The following is a 16,020-nucleotide window of genomic DNA, read 5'->3' as shown; positions in this document are numbered from 1 at the left end:
AAAGTGGGTTTTCTTTCTAGCTGAGAAACAGAACATGTGAGTTAGCAGAACATATGTCCACAATCCGTAGAAAAACAGCCATCGGCCATCTGCATGTTTTGCGCCCACTGCACAGTTTTGAACATTTAGCGTCCAAATTGTCGACCCCTGCTTTTGTCTTGTTGTAAAACAGAATTATCTCAGGTTTTCGAGATGTAGGGTCCACTTCAATTGTATTATGCATTGATGAAATCAGAACTACAGCATTGTTCTGCTTGGGTACATATGACACTAAAGTCATATTCTCATTGAATCCAAATAGAGAACTGTAGACACTCCTTGTTTTTTGTGTAAGAAATTCTGGGGGATCTCCTTCTTGTTTTTTCTCATTGTTCCCACTAACGTGAGCTTTCGTCGTGTAAGCTCTCGGCAGGCTTCAACTGAACAAAAATAATTGTCAGCAGTGATATTTTTGCCAGAATTCTTTATGCAGTTTGTTAGCTTTATCAAAGCTTGAGTTGGAACTTTTAGTTCCTTTTCTTCAGATGTCAGACCGAAGCCATCCGAACCCTTTCCGCTGTAAATGTAGGCATCATACATATACGAATTACGTGCATCTGTCAATACCATAAGTTTTATGCCATATTTGCCTGGTTTGCTGGGCATGTATACAGTGAAAGGAGTACCTCCACGAAATGGAATCAGCATTTCATCAATACACGTTAGTTCACTGATTGCAAACAATTTTTTACAGTTTTCTACGAACTTTTCAAAAACCCATAATATTGGTGCTGCTCTATTTACTTTTCTTCTTTCTGCTCGTGTATTTGGGTTATCAAAACGAAGACAGGCTATGAGTACCTCGAATCTTTTCTCTGACATCGCTGCACGAAAAATAGGTCGTCCTGTTATACCACTGCTGAAAAGACTGCCAACATCCTCCGTATTTCCTTTCATGATCGCCGATAGCAGGAAAACTGCTAGTAGTGCATCAATTTCAGCTTCATTTGTTGGTCGTAGTCTACGAAGTTTGTATTTGTCATGTGGGTCAATTTTAGCCCGTTCACATTCCAATTTGTTGTTGGTCCGCAAGAGAATCTCCTGCATGATTTGATCGTCCATATACAACTTCCAAACTTCTATGGGGGATGGTTTGACTCCAAGTGTTCGAGCCGGCCCCCGTAGTCCTGGTAAGCCTCTTATGGTATTTTCTGCTCGCGTTCGTATACAGCGACTTGGCTCTTCTGAATACCATTCCGTGTCGTCTTTTCCCAAATATGTAACAGGAATGTCGTCAGTAACGTCGAAGTTAATACGGGGGAAATCGAACATATGTAATGGAGTGTCTTCGTCGTCACTCCAGTCAGATACTGCTTGATTTAGTTCATCATCAGATATTATGTAATCCATATCATCATCAGATTCTCCAAGTTCCATTTGCAAGAATCCAGTGGAACTAGACAATTGCGGGTGGGTGTTTACAAATTCTGATTCTGCCACATAATGTTCCGGTATTTGGATGTGAGAAGGGGGACGACTGTTGGGAGGGCGCATATCATCATCGCTGGAGATATCACCTGCAGAAAGAGTGTCACTTTCACTGCTGAACTCATGAACAGGATCAACAGTAAAATCGGGATCATTGTCAGAGTCATGAAACTCTATGTCCGAGTTCCCTCCAGTTTTCTGATCACCAGAACCAGGAATTGATATCAAATTACTTGGCCCAGGCGTTAGGGTCTGAAGATCTTTCACTAGCTCTTCATCTTCCTCGTTCAAAATAATTGATCTTACGAAGTCCTCAAAGTTGGGATCAATAATTGAAATCTTATCATTGGACATTTTGATGTAACAATGTAGAAAACAATTGAACAAAATATCACATACGGACTGAACGGTCCAGGGGACACCAGCAAGTGCACGAACTGATCGGTCCGTCGGACACCTCCTTGCAGCAAAACAGACACTGGACGAAAGAAAAGCGCGGGAAAAGCAGAACGGCACTGTCACCACGTTGACGTCTCGAAACTAGGAGGGTACTGAGAAGGTGAACGACCTCACACTAAAGGGTGCCCCCTCTCCATGATACCAAAGTTGCGCTTGCGGTCCCAGGGACGTCGGTCCGGACTGAGTGTTAAACCAAACAGTCGTCAACCGTCACTCGTTGGTTTACATTAATAATTACGGAGCAAAAACACATAAGAAAAGGTAATTAATGAGAAGATGGAAAAATGAAAATTAGGGATGATAGAGAGAAGAAACACACAAGCAGGGGCGTAAAAGGAAGTAAAGGATGTCTGAAGAACGGCAAGAAGCTTGAAGAATGAGTGAGAGGGGAAGGGGAGGGAAAAAAGATGCCAGAAAAATGTCAACTAAGCAGTATAATGGTGAAGAAGTGGAAGGCGAGAGAATATATCAACTAAAGATGACAATTGCTCTAAAGTGAAGAATTAAAATTAGTGGAAGGGGAGGGACAAAAGATGTAAGAAGACACACAAAAATCGAAAAATTAATGAAATGAAGAAAGAAAATAGCTGGAAAGCGGGGAAGAGGAGGGACAAGAGATGCCAATAGAGAAGAACAAGAAAGTTGCCAAAAGAGGCCAGATTTGGCGGGAAGTGGCCGGAAGTGGACCGACACCGAAACGGCCACGTGGTCCGATTTCAACACGCGTTTTGATTAAATCGTTAATATTTTAAAAACTGGTCGATAGAATTCGTCCAAATTTTATACACGACTGTAAAACAAAGTCCCCAATATGATGACAAATTTTCACGTTCGCACGTGAAGGTGTTCACCGATCGATGGACTTTTATTAATACGCGCACTAATTCTGTAACAAATTTTGTGAAAACACCATAAAATGCTACAAAACACTTACCTGAGTATGTGTGCCAGTTTTGAAGAAGAAAAGCCTTCGTTAAACCACTCAAAAAAGGATTTTTCTGAGGAGCATCTGAGAAGCGATGTTCACACGACCGCAGCTCACGGAAGACAACAACCATCCCTAAACAGTCACAAAACATGATTGATATACCAATTCGGTGATTTCCTGGTCCATGATCATTTCCATTATTATCCTCCCTCTATCATCGGATTTCGAGTCACCCCACGGGGGTCATGCGCGTTGAAGTCACCTCCAACGATGACGTTGTGACCACGGTACTTATGTAATAGGCCGGTAAGCAGATCCACATCGTGTCTAATGTCCTGTCTTCTGTCGCAGTATATCGACACGACGATGAATTCTTCCCCTTTATTCTCAATGAGACACATGCCATATCTTGCGTAATGGCTTTGATTTGTTTATTCGAGATGTAAACAGGTGCTCGGGGTCGTCCCAGGGTTTGTTTGTAGACTGAACTCGTGGTTAGCCCCATTGCCCTGTTAATTCCCTAACCACGGCTCCTGCGCAAGTACGATATCAACTTCTTGTTGATCGCTAACTGCCCGTGAGCCGTGAAAGTTCAGCTGGGCAATTAAGTTAGCCTTCCTCATTTTTCTGGTGGGCGCATGAATTCTCTTCCTGGGTCATTTCCGCGTCTTCTCTGCCCATAACCGCGGGAAACTCACTAGGCACCAGCGGACTACAGTACTTAGGTAGTGTAGCTCTCCCGTAGTCTGTTATACTTCGCAGCTTAATTTTCACTCGCGTATTCATTTCACACTTCGGCGTTCGGATCTAAATCCAATTGAGCGGACGCTATTTCTTCTACCACATCATTGAAATTCGCAACTGTGGTTCCCAATGATCTAATCCGCATTTTAAAACTACCTTCTTGTTCTTTAATATTAATATTTTTAGCGACTTCATACATTACTTGAACCTTTTGAAAGAGACATTCTTTTTTCGCCTCTAAAAGACTCAATTTCTTTTGAGGTTTCATCGTGGCGGTTTTCGACATCTTGTATAAAGAAAAATTAACTTAAAATTTATAAATCAAGTTAGTGAGCGACCTTGAGCGGGCAGGTAGGCGCAAGTATGCACAGGTTCGAGTCAGCACGATGTGTACGCGACGTAATTACAATACAATTTAAAATAAATTCTATCCGTCCCAGGAGGACCGACCAAATGTACGGTTTTAACCGATGGAGGACCACCCGAACGTAATCGGGAGGCGTAGAAAAAAAATAAAAAAAATAAAACAGTTTTAAAATAAAAAAGTGATTGAAGTACAAAATAAAGAAATGAGATAATAAAGGACTCACCAAGCTGTTGTTGTGGCGAATGATAAAAGATAGGCAGGAAATAGAAGGATCCAGGAGCGATGAAAAATAGGGTATTTGGGTAGGACGGCCCACTTACAGGTACAAGCAACTCCGGCGTTTTGGCGAGGTGTAAAACCAATCCAAAAAATTCCGAGGGGTGCTAGAAGAGATATTACAGAAAGCGGTCTGTAGAAAAGCGTTTGCGGGTTCAACACCAAAAATAGAAAAATGGAAAGCGGTGCGTGCTGAGACGAACAAGGCTCGGTCATAAAAGCGACTGATGTGTGGTACCCGGAGTGGGGTGGCCAATCCTTTAGACCGGGCTTCCCGGTGTAGGATAATAAGTAAATGATAAACAAAATAGGCGGGCGGTTCTTTAAAATGAAAATGAAAATCCGAACAATATATATTACATTTATTTTTTACAATGTCTTCCATAGAAATTAAGTGTCAGTATTGTGACGTGACAGAGGGGCTCACAAAATTCTGCACGAAAAAATTTGTAGAGCTAATCGACAACGGCGTACATGTACTGTCTGCGGTGGGAATGTACGCCGTTGTCAGCGGGAAACACCGCTCTTCATGTCCAAGCGGAGGCGGTTGGAAGAGGCAATCCTTGCACGAGATCGAGACGTCGTTCGGAGACCTCAAGACTTTTTTCTAGCTCTGTACGGAACCTATCGATCCAGTGAATTTCTGTGCAATCAAACGGAGACCCTGAATCGATTGATTTCGGAATTTTTGGCGGAAACAGACGCTCCCCTTAAGTGGTGTTGGAATGTCAGAGGAGAGACGTGCGATCGAGCCCTCAAAACTAAAAATAAGGCCATCTTCGACATCTCCATCTTGAATAGCCTCAGGGGCGGATATGCCAAAGTGGCTACCGAGATGGAAGAGATGTCGATGAAGGGGAGCGGCTGGTTCTTAAAAAATATTGACGGTCTCTTCCTGCGCGTTAATCGATTCCGACCCTTAGGCGCTTCCAGCTTTATTCCGCTTCCGCTGAAAATAGCCGCTAGAAAAGCAGTTACAAATAATGTGCAAAACTATAACGAGCGGTGTTTCCAATATGTCATACTTTCCCATCTCGTGGAGGGCGCCACCCGGAACGTGTAAGTAAATACGCAAACTTGCAACATAGATATAATTTCGACTGCATGTCCTTCCCCACGCCTCTTCAACAGGTGAAAACGTTTGAACAACACAACAACATCAGTATAAACGTTTTCGCTGTTGGAGAGTCGGGCGACCTGTATTCGCTTAAAGTGGTCAAGCAGGAGAAGGCCGATCACCGCGATCTGCTTCTCCTCACATCGGATGATGGGCGAAGCCACTACACATACATAAATGATTTTAACGAATTAGTGGCTTCGCAAATTTCCGGTCACCACAGCGGAAGACACGTCTGCAAGCGCTGTCTCACCCATTTCAATATGGACGGGAGGGACATCGCTTGCAGGATGAGGGAGCACATGGAGTACGTGGAACAAACAAACCAACCCGAATCGTCGTCCCGGCTTGCGACGGCAAAGGGAATCTTCCGACAACGTCGTTTATCAACATCCAACGTCAGATGAGGATTACCTTTGTCGTCTTGGCCTTCTTTCTTTCTTCTGTTCCTGAAGCCGTTGCAGGCTCTTTACAGTATATTTGGCTTTCATGTTTGTGTTGCTTTTTTATTATAGACGGAAGCTAATAGAAACTTGGGGGTCAGAATGAAAGTGCACGTAGGAAAAAAAAACAAATAAATAATAAAAATAAATAATAAAATAAGTAATAAATAATAATTTTAAAATAAATAAATAAATGAAAATAAATTATTAAATAAAAGGTTATGCTCTCTCTTCTCCCCCTTTTGTTCTTTTAGATCTAGATATATTTTCCAGCTTTTGTTCTCAAGCGGTCGCATCTCAACCCCACCTGTCGAGCTCTTCGTCACAGTTGATCATAAATCAACTGCGTCCGGGATGGGCCTCGCGGAGGCGGCTCGTAGGGATATTACTATTCAGGTGGGGGAGGTATGGTCTTGTTTTCTCTCAATTTTCTTATTGTTGTTAATCCATGTCCATGTGGCTAGCTTTAAAAAAAATAAAATAAAATAAAAAAATAAATTTAAACGATGCTGCCTGTTTGGTACTGCTTCATTAGGCAGGCCAGACTTTTTGTCTCATTACAGCCTGCCAAAGCTTTTGCGTTGCCTTATATCCATCTGGGCTAGTTATGATAGCTTGCAGTGACCTTACTGTTACTACTTCTTTGTTTATTTCGAATAACCATCTCGTCCGATAGGTACAATATTTTTCGGACGCAAGTGCTACATGCTCCACTGTTTCTTGGTCCCCGCAGGGGCACAGTGGTGTAGAGCTCAGGCCAAATTTGTGCAGCTTGGCCAAGAAATCGCCGTGTCCCGTCAGGAGCTGGGCCATATAGTGGTCCACGCGTACATGTTTAGCTTCAATCCTGCTATCCACGCTGGGAAATATTTGGTGTGTGTGTCTGCCTTTGGTTGATCCATCCCACCGGCGCTGCCATTCTTCCCGCATCCATCTATCTGCGTAGCGAGAATTCGTTACGGGTATGCTGGGTTGTCGTCCATTTGCCAGCTCCCAGGCGGCTGCTATTGCTCTTGCCTTAAATCCAGGGGTGGTCTTCCTGCTATGACCTGTAGGGCATCAGTTGAGGTCGTACGGTATGCCTGCGTTATAGTCAGCAACGCTGTCCTTTGTGCGCTCAAAAGTGTTGCCCAGTCTGCTGCTCTCAGTCCTCTCATCCAAGCAGGGGCTGCATACAAGAGGACTGATTGGCATAACGCCGAATAATAGATCTGCCTACTTCGATAAGAAAGGCCCCACGTTGCTCCGCACATGGCCCTTATTGCTGCAACGCGGGCTGGTATTTTATCTCTGACATATCTCGCATTAGCGCCAAACCTTAGTCCGGTTGACATCCTGACGCCCAGGTATGTCACGACAGCTGGTGCCTTGATAGTTTTTCCCTCGATTCGTATGACGGGTGGCGACCGCATGTTGAGTGACCCCTTAAGTAGCATCATTTCCGTTTTTTCAGGTGCCAGGCTAAGCTTTACTCGTCTGCACCATGTTGTCAGGGCATTAACAGCTCTGCGGCCCTGTTCCTCAATTTCTGCCTTTGTATTTGCTCGCACTACCACAGCTAGGTCATCGACGTAGGCGACCGCCCTGAGGCCCACGTTCTCCAGCTCTCTGAGCGCCCCATTAAAAAGCAAGGGCCAGAGACACGGACCAAGCACCGATCCCTGCGGTATTCTCATCTCGAAGGTTCTCTCGCAGTCCTGTCCATATTCCGGTAATATCACATGTCGGTTGCTCAAATAGCTGCCTACTAGGGCACATATGTCGGTGTCAGCGCTACGGCTGCTGAGGCTATCCATAACTGCTGGCCACCACATCCTATCAAAGGCCTTCCTTATATCGAAAAATATTCCGACCACATACCGGGATGTTGAGTTCAGTGCCATGTCAGCTATCTCCCGTATAGCGTGGGTCATGCTCCTCCCTGGCATGCCACCAAATTGGCCCTGGTGTAGATCTGGACTAAGGGAGTTTCGGAGTCTTGCTAGCACGAGTTGCTCAAGAGTCGCCTCTCATTTGGATTTTGTCGTTAGAAAAGGAATGTACCCCTACGATTACATAGATTCGTTCGAGAGACTTCGGGAGACGGTTCTGCCCCCGAAGGAAGCTTTCTATAGCGAATTGAACGACGTTTCACAGTTTTCACAGAATTTCCGTACATATTTGGACATGCCCTTGAACCAGTACATCTCGTACAGTTTTTCCAGGGTCTTTTCCCAACCGATATAGAATACCCGACCTAATTTCATACGTTTGCCTGAAATTTTCGTTTGCCGAATTATTGGGAAATTGATTCAAAATCTCTTTTATCTCTTCATCTCGCTGTTTTTGTTCGTTCCGAAGCGCAATGTCGAAAACAGTCAACAAATTTTTTGACTCTTCGGATTGCGGTGATCTCCATTTTGATGAGTTCACACATTTTGATTTCGTCAGGTTACCATCAGCGATGAAGTTACATTTGCCTTTTACATGTAATAAATTCTGGGATGATTCAATGTTTGAGTTCCCTGCACGAGGTTGGTGCGAAAGGTAATCAACATGAGCCATACGTTTTGCCCCCCTATACTCGAATTTAAAGTTAAAAGCCTGCAAAAATGCCCACCATCGCTGAACTCTGGGGATCAAATCCTTTTTGTTTTCGGTCGCCTTTAATGATGAGCAATCAGTTACTACAGTGAAAGTATGGCTTTGCAAGAAGCAAATAAAATGCTTAATTACGTTCACAACTGCTAACGTTTCCAATTCGTATGAGTGGTATCGAGATTCTGTATCAGTAGTTCTTCTGCTATAGTAGGCAACAGCTCGGGGTTTCCCTTTGTGCAGTAATATAGCACCGTACCCTAAAGAACTAGCATCTGTGTGTACCTCGATAGGATATTTTGGGTTGAAAATCATTAATATAGGTTCACTCGTCAGCTTAGAGATGATTTCTTGTCTAATTTTTTCATAATCAGAGAACATTCTGCACCTGAATCAAACATAAATGAAAAAGACTTACCCTCATGTGTCAATCGCCCTGGAGATTCTACTTGGCATTTGCTGACGAACCTTAGCTTTGGAGATTCAGTAGTAGCTACAGGTTGCGAAGTTATTACCGGCGGTTTCATCTTCTTCAAGAATTTGGCAGCTATGTGTCCAGGTGTGAGCCCTCCGCTTAACTTTCGGAGAGACCCCGACTAATTAGAGTGAGCTCTCCCGATTAACCTTGCGAAAGAGTCCCACTATTATGGATAAATATAATTGAAAATTAGAATCACAGGGTTAATAAAAATAATGAAATAATAAAATGATAAAAAAACTAAAACGATTTACTTTCAAAATTACCAACACCAAAATAATAATGAAAAAGAATATATCCCCACAAAATTTAATTAAGTTAACCAGTGATTACTCATGGAAGATTGTACAATTTGTAATGAATTTAATAGTTACGAATGACAGTGCCGTCTTCTTCCGCTCGGAGTCCCCCGATACACCTGAAGGGCATTCGTTGGGCGCACATTCATGTTGTTTTCCCCTACTCCCCCCGGCTTTGTTGGGAACCTTATGCTTTCGGCAACCGGGCCGTGACACCGGAGTCCCGCATCGATGGCAAGTGATACTCTTTGTTGGTTCCATTGTCCATCTCGTCGTCGAAGTCGAAGGTTTCGATCGAGGTTGGCCCTGGTCCGTTCTTCCGTGATGCTGTCGTCTACATTCCGATGACTGGTGATTCGTCAATCCGCAATGCACACATTTCGGGAACATTCGTCTTGCAATCTTCGTTCCTTCATGTGCGCTTGTGCTCGGTGTTGAGAAAGGATAAAGTCTCTTATTGGTTGGTGTCGCTGCCTTTATTTCTTTTAAGAAACTTTCTTTGCTTTTCAATTCAAGCGTGTAAGCTAATCTGCGAAACCGTTCGTTGTTTCGAGCCATTTGCGCGAAAATTAAACTCATGGCGATCTGATCCTTTGTCATATCTTGCCACTTCGTAGAAAGTGACGTCAAGCATTTTGGTGGCGTATGCAACGAAATCTCCATTTGAGGGTTGCGTTTCCAACAAATTCATTCGTCGGAGTTTCTGCTACGTCGTATTGGATTAAGAACAATTCCTTAAATTTTTGCCACGTCATTTTTTTTGTCATATGAAATTGATAAGCGCAATATATTGCCAAAATAACGTTTGCTACGCTCAGTCTCATCCATTAATATTAAATTAATCTTCTTATCATCTAAAGTCTCATTTATGAAAATACATGACACTTGGTTGCTATACAGTCTTACAATATTATCAGTAATTTGCAATGGCACATTAAAATCACGTATCAAACATTTACATATTTTTGGTATCAATATTATAGCATGATATAATAGTATATCATCCTGAGATAAAATAATACTCGTAGGTAACATGGTAATAGTAGTTTCTAATTGACAATATGAATCTCTCTACCTATCTTGTTGATCATTACTCCATTCATAAACAGAAAATAAACTACGAAGAGACGTATACAATGAATCATGTATCTCCGAATTGTTACAACCACAAATTGTATTATTAAGTATAATGTACGCAACCATTACAATCGATCGCATCATAATTTCCAGTCTAATATAGCAGCTGAAGTCTGAGACGTAGTTTTTTCACGAATAAAGAGAAGAAAACAAATAAACATAGTCAACATAGATATATTCTTCAAAGCAGTAGCATGTACATTAAAATATAAAACAAAAATATGATAGGTTTTAAAAGCGTAAGAGATCAAAAACCAAACAAAATAACACAATGTTAAACATAATCTCAAGAAGAAGCTAGACACTATGGAGGTAGACATCTTTTCAACTGCACTAGTCTTAGCCACGGCTATAACCTGATAGAAATAAGTACAAACTAACACGATTCGATAATACAAAATTTCAAGCCATAAACCAAACATTAACAAAATACAACCACGCATTTCTCACTATGGAACGCCACAACAGCTCCCTCGTCGCCTTTCCAGATCCTCATGGAAGGCTTTCTACCCGGGCTAAGATTTTTCTTTTTTTCTTTTTTTTTCTTTTTGGAATCTTAGGAGTATTTATGCCAGTGCAATTCATAAGGGCCGCCCAAAGCCCTTCCACAAGCGACTAGAAGGAGGAGGAAGGGGTCTTCAATGGGAAGAGGCCTGTTGGTTTTGAGCTGAACGAGAGACGAGACGTGGCAATTCGTTCTTTTTGGGTATAAAAGCAGCAAGGATCAACCATCTTCACACAAGCGAGAATCGGGACTGCAATTATTAAGGCCGCCTTAAGTCCTTACACAAGCGAGAATCGTGACGCAAGTTTTTTTTTTTAATTTTAATTTGTTTTTCGTAAAAAAAAAATATATTTTTTTAATCATTTAGTTTACAACGAAGAGTAATTTTTGTTTGTTTGTTTAAACTTCACAAAGTCGGTATTGCAACTTGTTTATTTCATTTTATTGATAATCATAATAATAATTAGTCTCGTAAGAATTGCTTCTGTTTTTTTAATTTAAAATAAGATTATAATAATCAGTCAGTTTCCTTTAATAAAAAATAAAAAAAAAATTGTTAATTCCAACTTAGACCTTAATTTCAAATTTTTGTAAATTGCTCAATATAAGAATTGTTTCCCTTTTAATATTCTTTTGTTTATTATTCATTCATTTGTCTAAACTAGGAAAGATCCACTCCCTCGGGGAAGGTCCAAATAGTAACGCTATAGTCAGTAACTTGATTCAGCCATTGCGCAGCGATCCCTTTTAAAGCTTTTGTATAGGGCTACCACAGAGGCCTACCTGACAACGGATTTTCGTCCATTAGCATGTTCACTGCCGAGCACCACACCTTAGGGTCGGAGTCCGCTAACTCCGGATTGAATTCAGGCAGGTCAAAATGGTGTCTCTCCTTTTGTAAATGTTGGAGGAAAAGAGAAACCATTCTGTTCTGCTCCTCGAGTATCTACTTCCAAGGTAATTGAGATGATGTCGAAACTGCCACTGGCCGTTGATCCCGATCAGATCCAGATCCCACTTCTAATGGTGGAGAAATCTCTCCCTTCACAGGGAAAGAAATGATCCATTTCGGTTATTTGTTTCACTGTTTATTTATTTCACTACAAATGTGACGATGCTTTCGCTGTGAGGACAAAGGCACGACTGACTGACTGACTCGCTTTGTCTTTTGTTCTTCGTCTTTCTAATCCACTATGTCACAACGTCACAGTTAGTCAGAGTACGTCTCTGCATTCCTTTTGATCTCCGACACATATTTCAATAAGTAATGAAACTGAAATGAAGATGTCAATGAAGAAGTGATGAATGAGGTCAATACGAAGGGGAGGGAATGAAGATGATAAATGAAACATGATGGGACGGGGAGAGAATGAAGATGTCAATAAGTAATGAAACCAGACTGAAGCTGACAATGAAGGAAGTAATAACTGTTACAGAGGGGAAGGGGGGGGGCAAAAGATGTCACAAATGATGGAAGGCGGCTTATACACTCAGGGGTGGGGCCAGGGCCCCTGAGAGGCTCCGGTCAAGACTCGACTTCCCTCGAGACACGCTTCTATCAGCACGGGTCGCATGACAGTTTGGATTGGGGTTTTCAGTCAGGGTTGTCTCCCTAAGTCTGGTGTCTCGGATTATTCGCCGAGTACACATTTTGCTCTGCAACGTTAGCCCCCACCACCGTCTTGGCCTTCTTTCTTTGTACTGTACCTAAAGCCGTTTCCGGCTCTTTACAGTTTATTGGCTTTCAGCTTTGTGTTGCTTTTTTATTATAGACGGAAGCTGATAGAACTTTGGAGTCAGAATGAGCGCATGAGAAAAAAACAACTAATAATAAGTAATAAAATAGTATTAATAATAATAATAATACGTGCTTCTCACTCTCCCCAATCTTGTTCTTGTTTGTTCTCTTTATTGATTTTTCTTCGTTTTTTTTATATTTTTCTCTGTTTGTCTGACGGTCGCATCTCAACCTCACCTGTCGAGCTCTTCGTCACCGTCGAAAATCGACTGTGTCCAGGATGGGCCTTGCGGTGGCGGCTCGAAGGGATGTTAACATTCAGGTGGGGGAGGTATGACCATTCCCTTGACTTTCTCGAATCTTGTTATTACCACTGTGGTCCAATCCATATGGCCAGGCCAAAAAAAAAAGCAAAGTATATATATATATATATNTATATACGAACATAACAACATATATATAATATAATAATATACAATGATATAGATACAAGTAACAATATACAATGATATATACAATAATATACAATGGGGGGGAAAAAAATTAAGCTGGCCAGCATTTTAATGTCAAGACTTTCTTCCACATTTCTTGAGTAGCTTTGTAGCCGCTTTTTGTGGTGATTGCTGCCTTTAGGATTTCTATGGTTGCATGCCTTTCGTTAAGGTCATTTAACCATTGCATACGAGCTTCTGTGTAGTTGTTGCAGGATGTTAGTACGTGTTCAACTGTTTCCTGGTGGCCACACTCACAGAAGGAGTGTGGTGTTAGGTTGAAAGAGTGAAGCTTTGCAGCAAAGTCTCCGTGTCCCGTGAGAAGTTGGGACATGAAGTGATCTATTTGTAGATGATCTAATTGCATACGCTGCCTGATTGATGGAAGAATGTTAAACGTGTGCCTACCTTTTGTGGATAGATTCCACCGCGTTTGCCACTCTTCAATTGCCCATTCTTCAGCTTCACTCTCATTCCTTGCCATTATGGTTGGCTCTCTTCCATTTTTTAGATCCCACATTGCACACCTTTTCTTTATTAGGATGTCAATCGATGGTTCACCTGCTATAACCTGCAATGCGTCATTTGAGACCGTGTTATATGCCTTTGTTATTATCAAGGCTACTATTACTATCAGGCTTTTCTTTGAGCAGTAATCAAGTGCTGCAAGGTGCTCGTGTTCAATTTTCTACCCCATGCAGGGCAGGCATAGGTCAGTATAGAGACACTTATTGCCTTATACATAACCAGCCTATGTCTGTAGCTTATGCCCCATGTTGCTCCGCACAGAGATTTAGCCGCAGCGAACCTGGAACACGCTTTACTCTTGGTCAGCTTAACATGCTCCTGAAAGGTCAGGTAACTGCCTATAGTAACGCCAAGGTATTTAACTTGGTTCATACACTTTATTGTTTTCCCTTCCATTCTAACCACTGGAGGACTTAGAGGGTTTAATTTCCCAGCAGGTATTCTGATGTGACAGGGAAGGTGTCTTTAATAACTTTAGCTTCGACCCCATCCCATCCTGGGGCTCCAACACCTCGCAACCTTCTAATAGCACTAGTGAGTTCACTATTAGACCAAGGTTTGCAATGTGGAGGAGAAACAGATATTTCAGCGGAATCCTCACCTCAGAGTGATGCAAGGAATCCTCCGAAACATCGTCCCTGGGAAAGGCGTATTCAAGGAGCAAATCACCATTCTTTCTAAAATCTGGAGGAGTATTTCTCAAAGTGGTTGTGACCGGTCTATGGCACAGCTTGTCAAAAACAATCCTGGTATGAAGGCCCCATGGGCTGGTACGCTCTTCTTCCACGAAGTTTTTTTTTGGCTTTTCTTTTTCCTGAGTTGCTTCTTAAATTTGTTTTTTGCCCCATAGTACGAAAGCTTTAGCTGTTCTCTAACACTTGGTTCTCTGCAGCTCTGGTACGCTTTCCTAGCTCGAAGAGACCTGTGTTTGAGTTCAGACAGATGGTCATCCCACCATGCAATTTCACGTTTGTCGCTCGCTCTAGTCTCAAGGTATCTGACTTGATGTCCCAAAATTATGGAAATTATTGCCACTTTCGCGTCAATTTCATCCTGCGATTTTGCAGCCATATGAGTTCAGGACTTCTCACGATTAATTCTCCCTGAACTACGCTTTTTAAGGCTTTTCCACATATCCCATCTAATTTTATGCGCCTTCTTTTATTTTTCCTTACGAAGGACTTAGCTTGGGTTATTTCTAGTGTGATCCATGCATGATCACTATGGGTAGCATCAGTGTCTATACTAAAGTTTGAGACTAGCGGCAGAAGATCAGGGCTTACCATCATTAAGTCGATGGCTGATTTTCCGTGTACGTTGCAAAAGGTCAGGGGGGATTCTTCCGTGTTCAACAATTCTACATTATTGCACGCGATAAAGTCAATGACTTCTTCGCCACGGGTATCGATTTTTGCATCCCCCCATGCATGATTATGGGCGTTAAAATCTCCTCCAATTATGAAGCTATGCGTCGTTATGCTTCGAAATCAGGTTTCTGATCCTTTGAATATCATCGTATATATCTTTATTACTATGACAATAAACAGATACAGCTAAATACTCATAAGGACCGTTCCTGATCAATGCACATGCCATTGATTCAGTTGTTTCTTCTAGAGCCATGACTTGGAGGTCATTGTTTAATATATAGATTACAGCCGAAGGGGAAGAACTTTTTTTATACACGGTTCTAGTTTTTAGTCCCATGGCTTTTTCAATCCCCATCTGCCATGGTTCTTGGACCAAAATAATGTCAAAATTCTCATTTGTTACTAATTTTCTAAGTTCACAGTTAACAAGTCTACTTTTATGAGTGTTTAAAAGTCCAATCTTCATCATCTAATTCCCGTAGTTTATACGGCTTATCATGATAGTTTTAGCAATCATTCGACTGAAACACTCCTTGGAACTTAACCTATGGTCCGAAGGGAGGCCAGCTTTATCACAGTTTGCACACTTTGGAACCCCATCTTTTGGGCACTGCCGTGTGTCATGATTACTTCCGCATGTAGCTCACACTTCCTCTTTTGAAGAACAAGAGCTTGAAACATGCCCATATTTTTGGCATCGATAGCACCTTGTTAACTCAAGTGACTCTTTTACCTTGCACGATTGGTAGAGCAGGTATAATTTCTCCCTTTTTATAGCCTCTTTCCATATAGCTGGGTCCATTTCCAATACCCAGCAAACAAAAGGGTTTTGCTGATTATTCTTCTGGAGTCGGCCATAAGGAGCCACACAACGCTCGAATTGATTCCTTTGTTGTGTTGCTACCCAAATTGTTCCTCTCAATTATCTGCTCGACAAGATCATTTGGTTGCAATTCCCTTGGAACCCTTATTAGCAGCAATCGTGGACGACGCTGTGGTAGGCTTCGGTATTTTAGAGTGCCATCTTTTATTTTGTCTAGATCCAATAACTTGTCCCTTTCACCGGCGCTTCCCACCTTAATCGCTACTGCACCAC

General features: G+C 42.0%; 2 protein-coding genes across 2 annotated transcripts; both read right to left on the bottom strand.

Moving 5' to 3' along the window:
* Positions 1-276: 276 nt before the first annotated feature.
* On the bottom strand, positions 277-1,821 carry LOC112128015 (piggyBac transposable element-derived protein 4-like). The gene has a single exon (XM_024229746.1). It carries the CDS (start codon positions 1,819-1,821, stop codon positions 277-279), a length of 1,545 nt encoding a protein of 514 aa, XP_024085514.1.
* Positions 1,822-7,921: 6,100 nt separating this feature from the next.
* LOC112126102 lies at positions 7,922-9,076 on the bottom strand. Its single transcript, XM_014400981.2, has one exon. It carries the CDS (start codon positions 8,757-8,759, stop codon positions 7,941-7,943), a length of 819 nt encoding a protein of 272 aa, XP_014256467.1. The 5' UTR covers positions 8,760-9,076; the 3' UTR covers positions 7,922-7,940.
* Positions 9,077-16,020: the final 6,944 nt, after the last annotated feature.

This window comes from Cimex lectularius, unplaced genomic scaffold (assembly GCF_000648675.2).
Source record: "Cimex lectularius strain Harlan isolate CLEC.00 unplaced genomic scaffold, Clec_2.1 scaffold483, whole genome shotgun sequence".
NCBI classification, from domain to species: domain Eukaryota; kingdom Metazoa; phylum Arthropoda; class Insecta; order Hemiptera; family Cimicidae; genus Cimex; species Cimex lectularius.
Note: the sequence above shows the minus strand (reverse complement) of the source record. Positions and strands in the feature narration are given on the sequence as shown.